Raw genomic sequence first — 23,496 nt, forward strand, 5'->3', positions numbered from 1 at the left:
AAATAAATCGGAAGGTGAGATCTTTCGACTGTTTACAAATTTTGTACATTATGAACAAAATTTAATTACTGGTACATTCAATAATACATAACTGATGTTTTGAAGAAAAAACAAGCAGCCGGTCGGCTGAGATAGCTCTGCTGTTAGCAATGCACATTTCAATTAAAGAACAGAAGATATCATTAGAAAATGAACAATATGTATAGTATCAAAGCAATGGGACTTGCTATTTTCAACAAGAAGTCAAAAATATATCACTTTTCACCAACAATGACAAAAATAATAATCAAATTTAGATAATTAAAAATATCACCACGAAATTAACAAATCTGAAAGAGGTCCACATGCAGTACCTATATATGTAATATCAAAACAATTGGACTTGCGGTTTTTAACAAGAAGTCGAAAATATCACTTTTTACCAAAAATTACAAAAATATTCACCAAAATTAGAGAATTAAAGATAGCATTACAAATTGAACAAACCAGAGAGAGGTCCACATGTAGTACCTATATATGTAATATTAAAGCAATTGGACTTGCGTTTATTAACAAGAAGTCGAAAATATCACTTTTTACCGAAAATGACAAAAATATTCACCAAAATCAAAAAATTGAAGATATCAACTTGAAATGAACAAACCTAAGAGAGGTCTACTCAAGGTACATATACACCAAGTATCAAAGCATTCAGGCTTGTAGTTTTCAAGAAGAAGTCAAAACAAGCAGCCTATCGGCTGAGATAGCTCCGCTGTTAGCAATGCACATTTAAATTAAAGAACTGAAGACATCATTAGAAAATGAACAATATGAATAGTATCAAAGCAATCGGACTTACAGTTTTTAACAAGAAGTCGAAAATATCACTTTTTTACCAAAAATTACAAAAATATTCACCAAAATAAATTAATTAGAGAATTGAAGATATCATCACAAAAAGAACAAATCTGAGAGAGGTCCACATGTAGTACCTACATGTATATATGTAATATCAAAGCAATCGGACTTACAGTTTTCAACAAGAAGTCGAAAATATCACTTTTTACCAAAAATAACAAAAATATTCACCAAAATTAGAGAATTGAAGATATCATCACAAAATGAACAAATCTGAGAGAGGTCCACATGTAGTACCTATATATGTAATATCAAAGCAATCGGACTTGCGGTTTTTAACAAGAAGTCAAAAATATCACTTTTTACCAAAAATGACAAAAATATTCACCAAAATTAGAGAATTGAAGATATCATCACGAAATAAACAAATCTGAGAGAGGTCCACATGTAGTACCTATATATGTAATATCAAAGCATTTGCACTTGCGGTTTTTAACAAGAAGTCGAAAATATCAGTTTTTACCAAAAATGACAAAAATATTCACCAAAATTAGAGAATTAAAGATATCAACATGAAATGAACAAACCTAAGAGAGGTCTACCCAAGGTACATATATACCAAGTATCAAAGCATTCAGGCTTGTAGTTTTCAAGAAGAAGTCGAAAAAGTAAAACATTGACACGGACGACGACGGACAATCACTCATATGATAAGCTCCGCTCGACAAAGTCAACAGCGGAGCTAAAAAATTTGCATTAAAATTCTCACTTTTCAGGCATAAATTGCATGAAATCTGCATCAAAATACTCAATCCATATTAAGTATTGTTCTTATTCCTACCTTGCTGTGACCCCGATGACGCAAGATTCAAATTTGACTGTCGTAAATTTAAGATTTCAGATTGTAGTCTTGACACCAGTACATCATATTTAAGATGCTTGTCAATCATAGTTTTCTAGAACATAAAGCGACAAAAAGCACTGAATTATTAAAGCGTCAGTCATCATGAAGCACACATTTAAATTTGCATACTAAGTTTTTATGAGAGTTAGTTCAAAATAAACACAGTTAAACCGATATATGTATATATAAAACAATAACATAAATTTATAAAGGAATAATTTCTTCTTGGAAACTGGCAGTTCAATTTGATACTAGCAATTGAGGTAGTAGTTTTCAATAAGTCATCGAAAATAGTATTTTTTACCAAAATTTTTTTCCAAAAATAGAGAATTGAAGATATCATCACAAAATGAACAAATCTGACAGGTCCACCCAAGGTACATGTACCTACATACCTAGTATCAAAGCAATTGTAATAAAGAACAAACTCAGCAATATCGGTAAACGGTTTCATCTCTATTAGAATCCCGTTCACAGAAATACAGACTGCACAGCTCCAGAAAACACAAGGAGCATGTGACTCTAAGTACTGCACATGCGCAGTTCACTACATGAAAGGTCAACCGGATGTTTACCCCAATGCATTCTGGGAGTTAATCGTACATCACTGACAAGATCAAAATCATAGAATTTAGTAAATGTCCAAAATCCCCTCTTGAAGTACCTTCAATAACACCAGCGGAGAAGCACCTCTCTTAGTAAGGCAGTCTGCAAGTTGATTTTTACTTTTAGACCATATAAACTCTTTAATCTGATTGCTTTCAATCAGTTCCCTAATACCACTAACCTCTATACGTAGTCGTTTTTCACTGACTAGTTTAGTGGATTTAACAGCTTCATACAAAGACTTACAATCAGTTACACAAACAAGTGGCAACTTGGTATATCTACTATCACTACCTGTCAGTTCTAAATACAAAGTTGAAATAAACATTGCAGAATTGATGCCACCGGCCATGGCAAGTGTTTCCCCAGCTAAAGTGCTACGCACTACCCGGCGAATCTTCTTTGAATTCCAACAAATCGGTGAGAATTTTCCAGTTTCCCCCATGAGAAAAATCAAATATCCTCCTTGACTACCGCCATCAGGAAGATTACCCAATGAGGCATCACTGAAGACTACTAAGGACAATTCACCATCACCCAAATGCTGAAACTTAAGGGGTACACTATCAGATTTAAGTTTTCTAATTACCTTGTTAGCACATAACAAATCTATAACCTGACCATTTTTTATGCTGGTGGCCAAGTTACATGCATCGAACAGTACATCTGGGCGACTTTGACGTGCTATCCACAGTATCTGTCCTACTTTAGATCTCAGTAAGTCCTTCTCATTTTCAGTCAGTGGTGATTCTGTTTCTAACACTCTGGCTCTGGCTATCGGAATAGGAATCAGGTTGTTGGCATAATCACTTTGTTCAAGATAAATCTGGCCCTTTTCACTCACCAACCCAAACCCGACATATTTAAAAGCATTACTATCTTCCTTTCCAATACAGAAACGTCAACGAATTTGACTAATCACTGATTCCTCAAACTTAGAATCACCAGCCCACATAAAATCATCTACATGACAAGCTAATACACCAATTAAGTTCCCACTATCATCTACCCAATAAAATACAGCAGGGTCTACTTTGGACATCTGCGCTCCAGTCTCAATCATAACAGCTTTCACTTGATAATACCAGTGGAGAGAAGCATCCCCCAACCCATGATATACACACTTTTGCAGATGCCATAATTTGTTTGGGCAATCTGCCTCCCTAGGTGGACGTATGAAAACATCCCTTTCTATTTCTTTACCCTGTAAGAAAGCAGTTTTAATGTCCATGGATCGAGGTTTCCATTTATTCTGAGCCATGATAGCCAAAATAAGTCTCATTGACTCTTTGCCACATGTGGGTGAATCTTTCTGAATTTGGTCATTATTTATCTCCTCAAACCCCCTAGCTACTAATCTTGCCTTGGGTTTTATACTATCACCCGTAGCTTTTAAGGTGCATACCCATCTCGTAGATATACATTTCTGTCCTTCATTTGGTATCTCTTTGTACACTTTGTTTTGTTTCCAACTGTCTAGCTCTGTCAATTATGCCTCAGTCATTGAAATGTCCTCTAACAGCATGACACTTTCATCAGGAATGTTTACATCAACCGGAGAAGTTTCTAGAATCTCAAGATTATCAACTCTACTTAAATCTACTGACTGGCTTATGCCATCTAACTCATCAGGCTCATTATATTCCAAATTATACCAGTTTCTGTTTTTGCCATGTACTTTGCCAGCTCTACTAATAATTTTGGCTGTAAGTGTATCACCAGTTTGTCTATTAGTATACTTAACTGTATTTCCTGGTTTAATTTTTGAAATATCTGCCAAATTTCTAATACCTAACCCAGTCTCTCCATTATCATTTTCTTGGTCTCCAGACATATCTTGTTGAATCTCTCCTGTCTCTCTGTTTTCAGTCTCTAATTCTATAGATGTATCATGCTGAATTTCCGTAGGTTCTTCACTAACACTTTCTGACTGCTGAGATCTGTCATGGTTACTGATACTTTCTCTTGTAACAGTCTCTGGTTGGCTTGTTTTTCTGAGTCTACATTGATGCACTCTGACCAACATACCACCATGTCGTGCAAAAACTACAGTACCATCCTGTCCTATGACTGTAGCAGAACCCTTCCATTCAGGGCTATCAGGGCGCTTGTAGTATACTTTGTCTCCCAGTTGACAAGTCTCCATCAATGGACGAATTTGCTTTCTTAAAGCTCTTCTTATTCTCTCTGAGCATTCTGACTCAGTAAACGATCGCCTAGCAGCATACATTGAAGCAATATGACTACCAACTATATTACTCATTTCCTCTTACCAGAAGACTCAAGGTGAAATAAACAAAAATGACCGACTGAAGAAACATGCTTAAAGCGTGGTGGTCGTCGCGCAGCGCGTGTTCGAATTTCATGTAAATAAACAATGTATTTTACACGCATTGTATACGTCGCTATGAGTCCCATAACGAACAGGACGCGGCGCGACGACTGCCGCCCTTTAACAATCATAACAAGTATCAGATAAAATGACAAACCTCCAAACTTGATTTCTCCTGCCTTACTCTTGATCCATATGCTTTTAAATCGTTCATTTGAGTTTGTAAATCTTGGAGAGACTGCTTCAATTCACTATCATTTGGTTTCACCTCTGAAAACTGTCCAGTTGTCATGGCAACCTTCCTGTAGTTATCTTTTTCAAGATAAAAAATACAATCCATCAATAACTCACTTGGGCATTCATTTGTGTATATAGCTAAGACAAGCATAAGAAATAAATATCACCCTCACCCTCCTATTTAGATAACATTTAGATATGTATTCATATTCCTATATGAAAGTATGATATGAAGAATTTTCACCTTCATATTAATAATTTAGAAATAATTTTTTGACTATGATGGCAGATGGAAAGACATCAAATTCAAAATTGTAAGATTAATATTACATATTTAACATATTTGTTCTATCACCGATAATAGCGCATATGGAAATGACAGAACATGTTTATGGTCAAGTTGCATTTTAAAACGAGGGAGTCGTCACCTGCGTATACGTCAGATGGCCATAGCATGTCATTGTTTACAAACAAGTGTTTACCCATGAGCCTTTGCGTTTTTAACGTGTGTTGTTATCATCACTTGAGACTCAATTCTTGCATGTGCACAGGTGACGATCCTCCCGCTTTAATGAACCTTCATACAATAAATGCAAATTTGGTTCATGTGCACTTCTAATTTTGCAAATACTGTATATGTAAACACAGGCAACTGGTAATGATTAATTAAAAATAATTAATAGTTAAGCCAGTGCTGGCCAACTGTAATAATTAGTGCTGTCATGACTAAGGCATTAAAAGGCAAAGATAAACTCAAGATAATAATGATTGGAAGGTATGCCTAGCTTTGAGCTTGGGAAATGTTGGATCAAAACCATCTACAACTTTTATATTTTATTTGATGAATTCCCCTTGTATCTCGCTTTCAATACTATACATATACATTAGACTACTTAGTGTTTGTTGACTGATCAAGGCGATAAAATATGTTGAAAATGACCACAATGTAACCAGTCCACTCATCTTGGAAATATTATAGGAATTGTTCCTTATTTGGAATTAACATTTCCTAATAAGGTAAGATACAAAGGTTGACATCACAAAATGGAGATACTAATGGATATACAGTTACAGATTTATTGTGTATTTGGCTCTAAATGTACAGACTGGCAACTAATATCAGTTAGTAATTTCAGCAACGATATACAAATGCCGGAAACTTACTTACCAAGTTGTTTTTTGTGTGTAGAAACCATACATTCCAGCTCTTGTTGACATCTAGCAAATTCAGTTTGCAGTTTCTGTAGATCTGAATTCTTCTCAGCAATTTCACGGGACAACATCGCGTTTCTCACACTCAATTTGTTGAACTGTTCTTCGGACAGAATGTCCACAACAACAGACTGGTCTTGATACTTCTTTGGACTGCCATAATGCATTACTGTCTGGACACCTGAATCCTGAAGAGACTTGGAGGGTGAATCTGACAGACTGAAGCTGTTGTCACTTTCACTTAACGGGAGAGGCGTTGAATGGGAAGGCAAATTTGACATCATGAACTCATCCTCTATCCTATCTGCAGAACAATGGTAGTCATATTCTTGGGTGTCCGGAGTCACAGAACTAGAACTTGAAGCGGGTTCAATTATCACAGGTGTTAAGTGAGTGAAAGCGAACACACTACTGCCCTGAGTGTTATCGGAGTCATCTGATTCAGTACGGGAACGGAATGATGGTGAAATTTTATCTGTTGATAATCTTGGTTGTTGAGGGGAACAGCTGTTAGATGCCGCAACCCAGTGTTCTGTTCGATCCAACTCCTCACTGCTTGTTATCGAGACAGACTTCATCTTCTCCCATGCTTTCAGTTTACGTTCAAATTCTTGACTAACCCCTTCGTACACAAGATTTCCATCCTTTGTTTTAAACACTGTCACCGTTTCTGTACTGTATATCGGTTCTGCTTTTATTTCACTACTTTCCTTTCCTTCCTTTGGCTTTTCTTTTGATTCCACTTTAGTTTTATCTTTCTTCGTCTTCGTCGTTAGTTTTCTTTCCAACTTTGGAATCACTGTTCCCTTCTGTTTTTTCTTTTCCCATTCTTCCCATTTTTTGGAGAACTTATCAGTCATATTTTTTTGCAGTTCGTCCACAACGTCAGACATATCCGCTGATGCGCAGTCGCTACTGGAAAAAGTCCTCAGCCTATCGAGTGGTGCTGGAGCTGAACAAATTTAGACAACAAAGTTACTGTGGAATACTTTATTTTCGCTGGAATTAATTTTCGCTGAAAAGGCTTTTTGGGCGTTTTGTATGGAACTTATTTTCACTGATTTTTGATGAATTTAATGTGAAATATAGAAAAAAAAAGTATATTTGCTGGATTTTATTTTCACGAAATCATCCATTCAGTGAAAATAGCGAAAATAAATTCCAAGCGAAAATAAAGTATTCTACAGTAATCTGAATTAATCAGAACTGAAGAAGATATATAAACAGCTTTATATAAAAACAAACATAGGGGTTATGGAATGGTGTAGATAGATGTACGAGTTACGGAGGAATACAAGCAAAGCCACAGGGGAGAGACAAGAACATTACCTTCAGCTCAGGAAGGTTTCCAGTTTACATAGGTGTATTTTTAAGAGTGAAACCTGTCTATACACAATAATAATTAGAAAATGGTTGAGGTTGTTAATAATTTGTTGCCACGGTGACCAAATTTTGTTACTGACCACTGAAAACTATGAGACAGATGCAGTAATCTTGCTGGCTATTCCTTTTGTAGGAGAAATTCTCAACAATATTTTTTTTGGATTGATCCGACTAAATATAATTTAGTTTTGGTACCAACAGCTTTAGGTATATAAAACAAGCAGCCTGTCGGCTGAGATAGCTCCGCTGTTAGCCATGCACATGGCAATTAAAGAACAGAAGATATCATTACAAAATGAACAAATCTGAGAGAGGTCCACATGTAGTACCTATATATGTAATATCAAAGCAATTGGACTTGCGGTTTTCAACAAGAAGTCGAAAATATCACTTTTTACCAAAAATTACAAAAATATTCACCAAAATTAGAGAATTGAAGATATCATTACAAAATGAACAAATCTGAGAGAGGTCGACATGTAGTACTTATATATGTAATATCAAAGCAATTGGACTTGCGGTTTTCAACAAGAAGTCGAAAATATCACTTTTTACCAAAAATGACAAAAATATTCACCAAAATTAGAGAATTGAAGATATCATCATGAAATGAACAAATCTGAGAGAGGTCTACCCAAGGTACATATACACCAAGTATCAAAGCATTCAGGCTTGTAGTTTTCAAGAAGAAGTCGAAAAAGTAAAACATTGACACGGACGACCACGACGACGACGGACAATCACTCATATGATAAGCTCCGCTCGACAAAGTCGACAGCGGAGCTAATAAGTGTTTATTAAACCGGCTTTGTAAAAATTTTATATTTTTTTATCGTATTCAAGTAGATACTGCAAATGGCTTTTTAATATCTCAAGACCAATTTTTTGCAACTTTGTAAAACAGAAAAATCATGAATTTTGGCAGGAAGACACAGTGACTATCATGAAAAGACAACAAATACCCTTAAAATAGCAATTTGCAAAAATGTCAAGCAGCACAAATTGACGGATTAGAAGGACTGTACAAGCAAAGATATATTAGGCTCCAACCTTTTATAAGTAAAGCACACTACAATTTACTCCAGAAAAACAATTTTCTTGGCACATTCCTACATTCTTGCATAATAATGAGGGGGGTTCAGACACATTCCAAGCTGAACAATTTTCTTGGACTAATAACAAAGCTGGTCAATCCTTTCCCGGCAAAAACGTATATAAAGGGTGTTCAAGAATGCTCAATCTGAATTCTCAATAAAAGAGAAAAAGCATAATCCTATCATTTACAAAGAGTCAGGTTTCAGTTTATTTCAAGAGCTGAACTTTTGCAATCTAAATAACATTTTGGTGCACGTAATATAGTACTGTGTCATACTTTTGTGTTTTTCGTTGGTCTGGTCACTTCTATCAAGTTTTAAAATCTATCTAATTTGCTTTATGGTAAATGATAAAGTGTTAGAAATCAAACAAAGAGGTTAGCCGTAAAAAAAAAATGAATAATCTTCAACAATGGAAAATACATTATATGCTTTTTGTTAATTTATTTAAATGATTATAATATTCTTTTAATTTTAAATTAAATAAGTTTTGTTTAGGGGAAAGAGAACATAATGGTGAATGGAAGATTTTGAGTTTCAGTGAGAAATTGAGACCATCCCAAAAAAAGCACATCAAACATTCATTAATAAGAATACACTGCACAAAGCACATTACACAAATATAGAACAAGCAGCCTCTTGGCTGAGATAGCTCCGCTGTTAGCAATGCACATTTCGATTAAAGAACAGAAGATATCATTGGAAAATGAACAATATGAATAGTATCAAAGCAATCGAACTTACAGTTTTTAACAAGAAGTCGAAAATATCACTTTTTACCAAAAATTACAAAAATATTCACCAAAATAAATTAAGATTAAAAAATGCTATTTTATGAATGCTTAATACAAGAACAAAATGATTTTGTTAGATTAGATGTTAGTGATTGACATTTATCGTTCAGTTAGTTTTGAATCAAAGTATGGTCAGATGTGACAAATGAAAGGCTGCAGTTCAGGGCGTTGTTTGCATTTAATGCAGGTCTTCATACAATGTACAATAACGTTGGTGCACACATTTGTCCATTCACAAAAAATGAGCGGGATGCGAGAACTGACGCCCTTCAAATTGCAATCACCTTTTACTAAAAGCTATCATCCTTTACAGTTATAACTTGCAGTGCTACTATTTTGTCAAAACACTTTACTTACAAGAAAGAGAAACAAATGAATATAATAAACATTTATCATAACAAGTAGTACTATTATATATTAAATCTGTCCATAAGTTAAAGCATGCCGTAATTTTTCAGTATTGCACAGGATATCTACATCCTACCTTATTAAGAAATGTAAATTCCAAATATGGAATACCGGTAATTACATTGTATATGTATATTGTGAATTTTTTTAGAAATAAGCTCATAGCCAGAAAGCCCCAATAATTGTCACCATTTTACTCAAGTTCTGGGCCTTCTATACCAAGCAATTGGATCAGATAGGTATATAATAACAAGGTTATTTATGAGGATACCGCAAAGTATGCATTCATGCAGTACATCAACCTCCCTACGTGTGTCAGTCGTGCCAGAAGATAGAGCATTGATGTACATGTCTTACAACACGATTTCTGTTGTCTATTGTAAGAAGTGTCGAAAGTCTGAAATTAATGCACGTTGAAGGTCAAAGAGCACCAACACTAATCACTTATTACTGAATTCTATCTATATGAAATGAAAGCCTGCATTGCATGCATGAGTGAGTGGTTGGAAAGGTGGCCTACTCAATCAAAAAGTTAGGAAACAAACCAGAATGAAAGGAACTTTATACTCATGGGAAATAATCTAATAACGCCTGCCCCTTCTTTCTCTCCCCATTTCACTACAAGGAAGTAATGTTTAAAACTTGACACAGAAGTTTTGAAAGATATGCTATGTACACTCTTTCTCTCCCCTTTTCACTACAAGGAAGTGATGTTTTAAACTAGACACAGAACAAGTTTTGAAAGATACGATACATACACTACAACTAGAAGATGCAATACTGGCATAAAATATATTTTCGTGAAAGAACAAACAAAAGTGATGGAAAGCATTCAAATACTAATCAGCTCAATACAGTACTACAGTGTACTATTTCTACTTGGTACGTTGAGGGCGCCATTTTCTGAAACCATACCAAGGCTTATAGGCCCACCCATGTATTCATTTGACATGTGTTATAATCCATGTGAAATTGACAAAATAAACATTGTTTTTACCAAAGTACGGGTCGTACTTTTCAGAAAATAGCGAGTACGGGTGATATTTGAAGCAAGTACGGGTGATATCTGTAGCGAGTATGGGTGGGGGTATTGCGGGGTAAAATGTATGGGATTTATACAACAATTACGGGTGTAACAAAACACTCCAGTGAGAAAGAAAATATCAGTGGTACGAACTGAAACTAGTTCAATCTAACAAACCGAAACTAGTTCCACCTTACGAAAACTAAATGGGGACGTGAAGCAGCCATGTTCAATTAATTATATATTCACGCAATTTGATCCCTATGACGTAGCAAAGCGAACGCCTCGTAAAAAAAGGTGCCGCGTAACTGACCAATTGAAAATACAATAATAAATAAATAGACTCATTCCCCTTGGCCCGACGAGAGTGACGCAACAGTGTTCGTAATGACACTTTTGTCTAAATATAACCATAGACCTTAGAGAAAGCCGCGGTAAATAACCTAACAAAGGAGCGTGTATTTTGCGCACAGTCTATTGTGTACGAATTTTAATTATCCACAGCTCTTGAAAGCTAGGAATAAGCTAGTCACATGTATGTTCCAAATCATATTCTGCACAATAATTTCCAGGCAAAAACAAATCACGCGTGCAGGAATACATTCAATTTGGCTTGATTTTGGATATCGGTAAAACGACGTGTTTAAAAGCGATCTAAGTGTCACATATAGCGCTGTCATTGTGTAAACAATTAAGGTCTTCAAGGTGATCACATCTCAACAACGCCGAGGTGTTAATCATGCCATGGATTCAACTAGCTCACTCAATAAAAATGTACGCTACAGTGAAACAATGTTATATTTAGACAAAAGTGTTATTACGAACACTGTTGCGTCACTCATCAGGCCAAGGGGAATGAGTCTATTTATTTATTTCTGTAGCTCCATGATTAGACTTGTCTGGTCAGTTACGGGGCACTTTTGTTTACGAGGCGTCCGTTTTGCTACGTCATATGGGTCAAATTGCGTGAATACATATATATAATTAATTAAACATGGCTGCTTCATGTCTCCATTTAGTTTTTGTAAGATGGAACTAGTTTCAGTTCGTTAGATTGAACTAGTTTCAGTTCGTACCACTGCTATTTTCTTTCTCAATTGAGTGTTTTGCTACACCCGTAATTGTTGTATAAATCCTGTACATTTTACCCCGCAATACCCTCACCCTGTACTCGCTATATTTTACCACCACCCTCCATACTGGCTACATTTTATCACTCGCTCTCGCTAAATTACCTCCATGTACTGCTAAATTACCACCCGTACTGGCTACAAATATCACCCGCACTCGCTACAAATGTCACCCGCACTTGCTACAAATATCACCCGTACTTGCTACAAATATCACCCGTACTCGCTACAAATATCACCCGTACTCGCTACAAATATAATCCGTACTCGCTACAAATATCACCCGTACTCGCTATTTTCTGAAAAGTACGACCCGTACTTTTCACCCGTACCTGGCTCATTTTGGTACATTTATATATATGGCTGATGACACTTTCTGTGACAAGGCCATCAAGCCTCAGTTTGGTTACAGAAAGAAGGGCACCCTCAAGAGGAACTGTAAACTACAATTCTGTTCTACATGCTAACTTTTGCAAGCCGAGCACAATATAACCATGCCAATCTAAGACATGTACACTCAACTCACTGATGGGCACACTGAGTCGGTTTTTCTTTTTCTCCCACTCTGTTAGCTTCTTTCTGAACTGGTCACTAAGATTGGCTTGTACGGCATCTACATCGATGGTTGCAGATGGCATGAGCCATCCCGTCATCGCGGTTGACAGTGATGTGGGAGAAGAGCTTCGAGCTCTTATCACTGTGCATTGATATTGTAAATGAGAAAATTAAAATATGACAATGTTGAAAGTTTACTGATATTTTTCCTTGACATAACCTATGCTACAACAGAGCTTCCAAGTACAGCCTATCATAAATACATTTAAAGTCTAGGTCAAGGTGACAGAAATTGTGGGCCGTATAGATCATAATAACTATTTCCAACAGCTTTGTATCCATGTTAATTTTTTCTCACTATTCTTGTGGTTGTGGGCGACTGGCGTTTCTTTCCTGATTGTTGAGTCTTCGTAATGTGTTTAAGACTTGTATAATTATTGTTGTTTTCCTCAAGGCGAAGACAAGCTGAAGGACCACGAAGCTAAATGGCAGTTCCATGCATGGACTGAGTGAAAGAAAAACCTAAAATAAAAGCTAATATTACACCTCTTTGTGTATTTGTTAATTTTACATATGTTTGTCATGACAGTATGTTTGTAAATATCTAGAAAAATTTCGTCTTTCGTTAATAATTTCGATTGTTTGGAATGTCTGTCGACCGTGTCCCAATTATTTGTTCGGAATATCGATTCCTGTTAGTTTCTCCATACTGAGTTTAGGACGGGCGTTGGTCCTAGACAGGACAAACATTGACCGTAATTCGTGGTGATCATGTCCCGTATTTTTGGGGCTGAAAACCCAAATAATTAAACAAGTATTATTATTATATATATTTTATTTTACATCGCGAAACTACAACAGTGAAACCGCCGCCTTGAAGTCGATGCAACTTCAACTTGCCATTCAGTTTCTTACCTTGAAATAAAAAAAATATATAAATTCGAAGAGCATCGGGGAATATATTAATAACCATTCTTAGATATCGCTAGCTTTATTTTATTCGGATCCATAACATTCACGAGTTTTTTTCGACAGATGCTGGCAATTTTCGCACTAAAAATGGTTGAAAATGTAGGTGTGGTTCTTTCTATCCTGTGATAATACGGACAAATATGGTTCTGTGACCCAGGTCACGCTCCGATCAGGCGACTTTCAGCCAATCAATGATGTTGTAACCAAGCATATTTGATGTTATTTGAAGGGTCGTTGTACCATCCAATCTCCGACGTCGATTCACATACTTTTTGTGCTGTGACAGGCTTTAAAAATATTCAATGAAAAACATCGTTATATTTTGACAAACGAGTGGGATTTGACCACAGTTCAAAAAGTAAAAAAAAATAGGCTGAGATATATTAGAGTTCACGGCGAATCAGTTTTATTTGCAAGTTTTGAAATAAGGTAAACCAGAGTAGAGTCGATGATTTTCAGTACCGAAGGACTTTCGCGTGTGAATCATGATTTTTGAATTGTTCGTTGACTGGTCACCAAATATTTATGACTATAATTAAATTTGACACGTTTTTTTTCTGAAGCCCATTAAATTATTCATACATGTCAAGCTCTGTTCGATTTTTTCAGGGCATGTGGCCGTTTTATTTGAAAATATTACGACACTGATCGTGACTTAATTTTGAAAATTGAATGTCAAATGTTACCATACCAACTTGAAAATAGCCAAGATGGCGACGACTATATGGAATATTATATGGTATCATAACTATTATTTTTTTAATTTGTTTTGTCCATTATTTAAATAAATGTACATAACTGCTGCTATATGGCCAACAATATTGACAGGATTGACCTTTCCTTTAACCCTTAGTCAACTTTTGTCTTCATAAACAAATTTTAAACCCACGTAATTTTTCCATAATTTTTTTAAAATTTGAATTGAGATTTATAGCCAGTAGGAAATTATGTCCAATCAGACCAAGATTATCACAAAAAAATTTAGAAATACATGAAAATATTCAAAGCAGCAAGTGGGCGATACATACACTATCTGATGGTGGTAAAATTATGGATATTTCTTGACAATAACTTTTTTTGTTACTCCCAAACAAATAGTTTCTACAAATAGTTTCTAAAGGTCACACATCCTGGGACTTTCGTAGGTTTTTATTGCCATATAGCAGCAATAACTTTATACATCAATTTCTGAATTTCAATAGCTTGTATTTTGGGTGGAAAATAATAGATTTGTACCCCCAGAAAGTACCAGGATGTGTGACCTTTTGAGAGAAAATAATTGAGAAATTCTCATTGGTAGTAAATTTGTATCCCCAGAAAGTACCAGGATGTGTGACCTTTTGAGAGAAAATAATTAAGAAATTCTCATTGGTAGTAAATTTGTATCCCCAGAAAGTACCAGGATGTGTGACCTTTTGAGAGAAAATAATTGAGAAATTCTCATTGGTAGTAAATTTGTATCCCCAGAAAGTACCAGGATGTGTGACCTTTTGAGAAAAAATAATTGAGAAATTCTCATTGGTAGTGAATTCGTACCCCCTGAAAGTACCAGGATGTGTGACTTTTTGGGAGGAAATAATTGAGAAATTCTCATTGGTAGTGAATTTGTACCCAAAGAAATACCAGGATGTGTGACCTTCATGGGTTGTGCCTGCATAAAAAGCCTATGCAGTGTAGTGTACTTACCTCTACGTTTGGTTCCAGGACTTCCAGTCATCCCGCTAGCCTTGTTCTTTTTCTTTGTCTCCCATTCTTGCATTTTTCTAGTCCATTCCTCCGAGACACCACCAAGGAGTGTGGACACATCAAGATTCTCGTCCTTCAGCGCCAAGAGTATACTATCATCAAGAGCATGAGTTCTGGATTTCCCGCTCATCGTTAGATCTTTACGAACTAACGCCTGCTTCACTTTATCCCAACCTTATGTACGAACAAAATAATGATGTCATTTTCGTATTGTAGGTAACATTTTCATCTTCTCACAAGATCAGTACGTTCAAAATCCAATATAACATCGCAAATTTAAAAGAGGATATACCAATGGTGTTATATACAATGAAAAACTCATAAGAATGGAAGAACAGTCATCCAAATTTCAAAATCACAAATGTTTATAGAAATAATAATTCAAATGGGTCTGTGAAAGAACTTTTTGTGAATTTGTGAACATAGAATATTATTTAAATCAGATTGGTCCTTGGATGTTATTTCTTGTATCACATAGTAATATTAAAAAGTTTTATAAGTGTAAATACAAAACAATAAATACCATAGTGTTCAATTTTTCTAGGACACCTATAAGTCTTGAAGACTACATAGACTACATTTATCAGTATAGAAAAGTAATGATGTTTAACTGCCCATTTGGGATATTAATGTTGGAAAATGATAGTCCTGTGACAATTGGTAGTCTCTGTCATGGGAATCTGATTTATGCCATATACCTAAATTACCATATTAATAAAAAGAAAAAAGAAAAAAACAATATTTGAATTTAAAAAACCTTACCTTTCAACTTTTTGTTGAAACTTGGTGATGTTTCTTTCAGTTGTCCCTTTCTGTCCAGCTTTGGTGATATAAATGAAATTTCTCCATCTTCATCATTCATTGCTTCTGAAGATGCAGTTGCAGTTGTCATGGAAACATCTACTGTTTTTTCTATCTTTTCCTTACTGCTGTGTTCTTGCTCCCCATGTGTCTTTTTGCCACTTTTCCGTTTGCCACTTTCTTTTCGCAGTATAATATCCTTCATTTTACCCAAAGTGAGAGTTTTTCCTTTTTCCTTCTCACTTTCATGTGACCGAGCAAGTGCAGGGCTCCTTTCAACACTATCACCTTCTGGTAAACTAGTTGAGCGGTTCAATGTCAAATCACCATTATTGGCTGCATTAGCATTTGAATTTAGCTGTGAAAAGTCTTTCTTCAATGCTTCTTTGATCTCATCATCAGATTTCACATCAAGTTCCACAGACGAACAACTGGAAGGCGAATCACAGTCTCTATCAAGTGGAAAATCATCAACTTCCAACCATTTTGCACTTTTTATTTCCAAGAAAGTCTTATCACTTTCAGAAATGTCAACATGATGTGAAGCGAGAGCAACACGTTTTCTTTTTGGACACTGATCTTCAGGATCAAAACATGCTCCACTGTCAATTGATTTTGTTTCGTTTATGTCGCCACCCTCTGTTTGCATCTTTGGCATGGGTATCACCTCAGGTTCATTAAATACGCACATATTGGGTTCACTCCTTCTTGATGATAACCGCTTTTTCCTCTTTACACTACCATTTTTGCTATAACTGAACTTTTCTTTAACTTTCTCCCAGCGTGATAAACTCTTTACTCTTCGAAACTCTTTAGCGAAAACATCAGCAGCATTTTCGTTAACATCGAGTGAGCGACTACGTTTGCGATTTGCATCAAGATCTGCAGTATTTAACATGTCTGATATATTTTTTGATTCTGAACCATCATCAAGTTCATCAGCAACATCTTCATCATCATCATCATCACCGAAAACAAAATCAATAGAAGGTGGAAAAAGAAATCTCTGTGCTGCATCACACTGACAATGCATAGCTAAGCACTGGTTTCGCATCTCTTGCAAGTCCTTCATACCCTCTAGATAGTCAGAGTGCTTTTTTAACTCGTAGTTCTCTTGTTTTAAATCGGACAGCTGTTCCATTATAATCACCAGCCTCTGCAGTTGATCTAGCCCACTGGTAGCGGTCGGCATGGAGATACTCCTTTCCACCTCAGGAGGAGGAGGAGGAAGTGCCGGGGATGTAGTAGTCGATGTGGAACGACATGGTCTTGTTGGATGCTTTTTGTTGTGCTTCTCAACATCTTTTTCAATTCCCTTCCAGAGATTCATGATTGTGTCCCATTCGTGTGTTAGATCAGTCTGTTCACTAGAAGTTGATGATTCTTGACTGGTATCGTCTCGTCCATCTTCCCTACTCACACTGGTTGTGGATAACTCAGATTCAGAAGGAACAGAGATAGAAATTCCATCTTCAGAATCGCTTTCTTCATCTGTTATTGTCTCCATGACAACTGATGGAATCAGCACCATCGGCGCACTAGTTGATTTTTTAAGAAGTTTTTTCCCTTGCAATTCAATCACATTATCACTTGGTGAAGGCTTTAAAGAATTGTTTCCACTTGATTCTTCTGAAGCCATTTTCAGTTAAAAATGTAAAAGTTTGTAGTTAGTAGATCTCAAAATTTTTTATTTAGTGTCATAGTCTTTTTTGTTCATTCTTCAGTGATTACTGTCAAATATATCACTGCACCTACAATTAAAAAGACAAATATAAGTGAACACAGTTTCTCTGACGTGGATACAAAATTATAAAAAATTATATATGTGTGGGAAAGGAGACAGCTGATAAATAACAAACGAAATTTGAAAACCTTGAATCAGAAACGAAATAAAAAATAGCAGTGTTAGATGACTGAGATAGAATTCAATGTGTATGAACGCAAAACTACTTTTTCCTGCCAACATATCACCCAAATGAAAAGAATTTACAATTTACAGGGGAAAGAAAGAGGCATAGGTACTATATTGTCTTGACAATGGCAACCGTTATACCTCTATTTCTCAATTATGCCATGGTACCCGTCCTATGCAGCCAATCTTTAGGTCATATACACAAAATAGAATTGTGTGTTCATGCCCCCCCCCCCCGCACGTTCCATTTCTCTTTGACTTTATAATGGACAGTTGCCATGCCATCCTCTAGACTGATAATGCTAGTCTAGTTTGTATTTACAAAACAGATGTCATTACTATCCCAGTCCTTGACATAAAGTATTGTTAACAAGATAAACAACATCAATTAAACTAAATATAGTTTAACATTTATCAGTTTTACCAGACCACCATCAATGAAATTGTTTTTGCTAACTGCTAGCATGACCATCTCAACATACTGTAAAATACTGTATTTTAGCTGGAATAAATTTTCGCTGAAAAGACTTTTTCAGTGTTTTGTATGGAATTTATTTTCCCTGATTTCTGAAAAGTTGAATGTGAAATGTAGGAAAAAGGTTTTTTTATTTTCACTGAATCATTCCTTCAGCGAAAATAGTGAAAATTAATTCCAAGCAAAAATAAAGTATTTTACAGTACAGACCAATGAAGCAGTGACTTAAGAGTGCTACAGGGTTTACACTAGACTGTCGACAGTCCTCGGGCCTAATGTACATGTAATTGTGTATCCTAGACATTCAAACACCGAAGGCGTTTGATGGGAAATGCAAAGCATTTTACACGAAGGTCCCAGCATTCAAAATTTATTCACGCCTACCACGTTTATAATACATATTCGTTATTAATAACAGATTACTATTAGGTATGGCTGACTGTCGACATTCTAGCTTTACACTACAGTTAAATACACCTTAATTGACACTAAAGATTACATTAGACTCCCATCTAAGAATCGGAAAATAAAACAAGCAGCTTCTCGGCTGAGATAGCTACAGGGTTTACACTAGACTGTCGACAGTCCTCGGGCCTAATGTACATGTAATTGTGTATCCTAGACATTCAAACACCGAAGGCGTTTGATGGGAAATGCAAAGCATTTTACACGAAGGTCCCAGCATTCAAAATTTATTCACGCCTACCACGTTTATAATACATATTCGTTATTAATAACAGATTACTATTAGGTATGGCCGACTGTCGACATTCTAGCTTTACACTACAGTTAAATACACCTTAATTGACACTAAAGATTACATTAGACTCCCATCTAAGAATCAGAAAATAAAACAAGCAGCCTCTCGGCTGAGATAGCTCCGCTGTTAGCGATGCACATTTCAACAAGTCATTGTCAATGACACGTCCCCGTTCCGTTCATATTTGAGTGACATATACATTCAAAGCAGATCATGACCGAAATGCACCTGCATATGTACAACACATTGTACTAAATCTGAACAAAATCCATCCATGCATGACTGAGATCTGGTTCCGGAATTGTGAAAATATGTGATTTTAATGCATTTTCGGCCTTAAAATGGCCATCATTCAGCTATTGTTAAGCGGATCAAGAAACAAATGCACATATCTATTTGTGACATGATGTACCATGTGTGTGTGAAGTTTGAACTTGATCAAACCAGACATGTCTTGGATACGGATCCAGAACTGAATTCTTTAAGAAAATGGCCGCCAGTCGGCCATTTCGAACTTGATCCGGGAAAAAAAAATGACGTGCATCAAGGTCCTATTATGTTTAATGTAAGTACCAAATTTGAACGAAATCCGTCCATGCATAACTGAGATCCGGGTTTGGAATGGTGAAAATGTGCGATTTCAATGCATTTTCGGCCTTAAAGCGGCCGCCATTTGGCTATCGTTAATGAGATCATGAAACAAATGCACATACATATTTGTGACATGATGTACCTTGTGTGTGTGAAGTTTAAACTTGATCAATCCAGACATATGTCTCTGATACGAATCCAGAACTGAATTCTTTAAAACAAAATGGCCACCAGTCGGCCATTTCGAACTTGATCCGAAAAAAAAAAAAGACGTGCATCAAGGTCCTATTATGTTTAATGTATGTACCAAATTTGAACGAGATCCGTCCATGCATAACTGAGATCCGGGTCCGGAATGGTGAAAATGTGCGATTTCAATGCATTTTCGGCCTTAAAATGGCCGCTATTCGGCTATCGTTAATCGGATCATAAAAAAAAATGCATGTGCATATGTCCCATATAATGTGTGATGTATGAGTGAATTTTGAACTTAATCGGTCCATGCATGTTATCGATACAGGTGATCATGGACGAACGGACGCACGGACGCACACATAAGTCCCCGTTTTCGGACTACGTCCGAACGGGGACTAATTAAAGAACAGAAGAAACCATTAGAAAATGAACAAATCTGAGAGAGGTCCACATGTAGTACCTATATATGCAATATCAAAGTAATTGGACTTGCGGTTTTTAACAAGAAGTTGAAAATATCACTTTTTACCAAAAATGACAAAAACATTCACCAAAATTAGTGAATTAAAGATATCATTACAAAATGAACAAATGTGAGAGAGGTCCACATGTAGTATCTATATATGTAATATCAAAGCAATTGGACTTGCGTTTTTTAACAAGAAGTTGAAAATATCACTTTTTACCAAAAATGACAAAAATATTCACCAAAATTAGAGAATTGAAGATATGATCATGAAATGAACAAATCTGAGAGAGATCTACCCAAGGTACCAAGTATCAAAGCATTCAGGCTTGTAGTTTTCAAGAAGAAGTCGAAAAAGTAAAACATTGACACGGACGACGGACGCCGGATACGAACAATCACTCATATGATAAGCTCCGCTCGACAAAGTCGACAGCGGAGCTAATAAAAAGTTGCTGAAAAATTTGAATAGAATAAAAAAGATTATTGCTTTATTAAAGCTTTAGGAAATTTGACACTTGATTCATACACAGGTAGTAAAAAAATTTTGTAATAATTTTTTTTTTTAATAATTTTTCAAATGTTCAAATGTCTTAAAAATTGTGTTGATTACTTTGATATTGCATGAATTTTACTTTCGACAAAAAACTTCTGCATGGGATGGGCAGAAATCTAATCCAATTTTGTCTGGGTCTTAGTATCAAAACAATTATTTACAAGCAAGTTGATCTAGTTTGCATTTAAAAATGTGGTATTAAATCCGATAATTGAGTAGGATGTGAAAACCATTATTTTTGAAATAACATGCATGCATACATCCACATCCATGATAGAAATCGCATCCATTCTTTTTAAAAATTGAGAACCAAAAAAAATCACAATTTCTCATTTGTGTTGTTGATCTAATAGAACAAAGAACCCCTCTGTTGCATTGTACCATTTTAATAGAAACCGTGGTTTCTAATACAGATTTTACAGCATCGGTATTCAGTTGGTTTAACAATATTGCCATTACAAGTCTGACTCAACTTTATTTTGTGGCACATTTTATATTTTACTGTGTTGATAGTAAAACTGGAAAAGAACACATTTTCAACTATTACTGAGTACATAAAAACTTGTTTATAGCTTCAAAGTTTACACATAGTTGTGGCGTTTTAAAATAGATCCAGACCAAAACTCAATAATGTATGCTTTACTATTACTGTAAAATCTGTATTAGAAGCTGCGGCTTCTATTAAAATGGTACAATGCAACAGAGGGGATGCGGCTTCTATTAGAGCATCTACACATACGAGAAATAATGAATTTTTGGTTCTCAATTATTCAAATAGAATGGATGCGACTTCTATTAGGGATGCGGCTTCTAATACAGATTTTACGGTAACCATATCCTAAACCTACCTACAGGTACCATTAACATTGATGTGCATAAAAGAAATTGGAATGTTCATGAGACAGCAAGGCCATTAAAAGGCAGAAAATAAAACAAATTGAGGGCTTGAAGGTCTTACAAGTAGTCTATTTAGATAAACTGGTTGTTAATAGTTTGTCATGAAGGGGCATGGCTTTTAGAAGTTACATGTTAAGGTAGGTCGATACCTGAATCCCAACAAGTTATACGTGATTTAATAGTCTCTTAATCATTTACATGTTTGGTTCAAAAAGTAACTGTGAACTATTGAAGTGAGCTATGACAACAGGGAGAAATAAAACTGGGAGAAAAAAACTCAACAAAGTCTGACAAAACAACTTCCTAGAGTGATAGGTGTAATGTATATGTATAGAGGGCGCTATAGTACATTGACACTGTGTCCGGGGCATTCTCTAATGCAGCAAATGTGGTTATGCAAGTTCTTTTAATTTTTTTTGTGTGCGTGGACCAATGCCCCCTTAATTAACATTGCTGGAAAGTTATTTGCAAATTTACCGTTTATTTATTTCAAGAGGGTAAACCAAAAGAAACGCTTATTATGTTTTATTAGCCATTTTTCTGGGCATTTCTCTTATCCTGAATTAACAGAGAAAGTAACATGTGTCATATGGTTATTAATTTCATCTATGTATTAGCTCACAGGAATTAAATGGTAATAGGTGATTTTCCGAACAATTGCCGCAAAAATCGAACGATTTGATTTTGAACTAGAATTTCTTTATTTCGCAGCTTACATTGACCGGCCGATCTTCGACAGAGGAATATTGCTTCCGAATAGCCTCACTTAATCGAAATTGCCCATCATCAAATGTGGACAGCACATTATTAAGCATGGAAATGTCCCCGAAATACTTTCGCGTTTGTCAAATCCCACACGATGTTTGACGCGACTACGACGCTATGACCTTTGTTTGTCCTGTTTTTACGTTCGATTTCACGCATATCGCGTGATTCTCGCAGTGTATGGAAAATGGTCTATACACCAGCGGTTTCAAGGCTGCATTGACATAATTTGATTTGAAGACATATTGGGCCGATAAATGTCTTGAAAGGAAATAAGCACAAATATAAGTAAACTATAAGTAAACAAAAAATCAACAAAACCTGTCTGTAATTTTTTAGGGGTACAGCATCTATTCAACTTCACCTTTTCACCACAGACTTTCTCACCCGAATTATTCTGGAATTTTTTTGTTTTTTGTTTATATTCTTCAATATTCCTGGAAATGAACCCTATTTTTGTCCCAATCTTCTGAAGAAAAGTGCAGACTATTAACGAGACTATTTTGTGAATTTGTGATGAGAAGAAGGAACTGGTGAAAAAAAAAAGTTAAGATACCTGCAATGAAAACGTATCACATTAGCGCTATTATTTAGTGCAGAAATGACAAAGGTGTTTGTGGTCTAAATAGGTCACATTTAAATGATCCTGCATATAACAACCATTATATTAATTGGTTTATGTGTACTTCTATTTGAAGAAATGCCTCAGAGCAAATATGGTACCTCATTGTCTGTCAAGTGATAGAGTTGGTTACATTGAGAACAAATATAATCAACTTGCCAACGTGTAATTAATTTCAAGTACACTACATGAAAAGCCCGATACAAAATACAGGTATCACAT

The 23,496-nt window shown here is 35.6% G+C and overlaps 1 protein-coding gene across 3 annotated transcripts in view; it reads right to left on the reverse strand.

The window, feature by feature from the left end:
• The window catches only part of LOC102809539 (uncharacterized), a 103,973-nt gene that overhangs the window by 16,215 nt on the left and 64,262 nt on the right, over positions 1-23,496 (reverse strand). For all 3 annotated transcript variants that reach the window (XM_085493901.1, XM_085493902.1, XM_085493903.1), the window contains exons 3-8: positions 15,997-17,786; positions 15,175-15,408; positions 12,488-12,658; positions 6,085-7,080; positions 4,837-4,991; positions 1,679-1,793 (exon numbers count right to left, since the gene is read on the reverse strand). In XM_085493901.1, the coding sequence (XP_085350027.1) occupies positions 1,679-1,793; positions 4,837-4,991; positions 6,085-7,080; positions 12,488-12,658; positions 15,175-15,408; positions 15,997-17,674 (3,349 nt within the window). In that variant the 5' untranslated portion in view covers positions 17,675-17,786. The remainder of the gene's footprint in view (positions 1-1,678; positions 1,794-4,836; positions 4,992-6,084; positions 7,081-12,487; positions 12,659-15,174; positions 15,409-15,996; positions 17,787-23,496) is intronic.

This window comes from Saccoglossus kowalevskii, chromosome 19 (genome assembly GCF_978046115.1).
Source record: "Saccoglossus kowalevskii chromosome 19, keSacKowa6.1, whole genome shotgun sequence".
Taxonomy (NCBI): domain Eukaryota; kingdom Metazoa; phylum Hemichordata; class Enteropneusta; family Harrimaniidae; genus Saccoglossus; species Saccoglossus kowalevskii.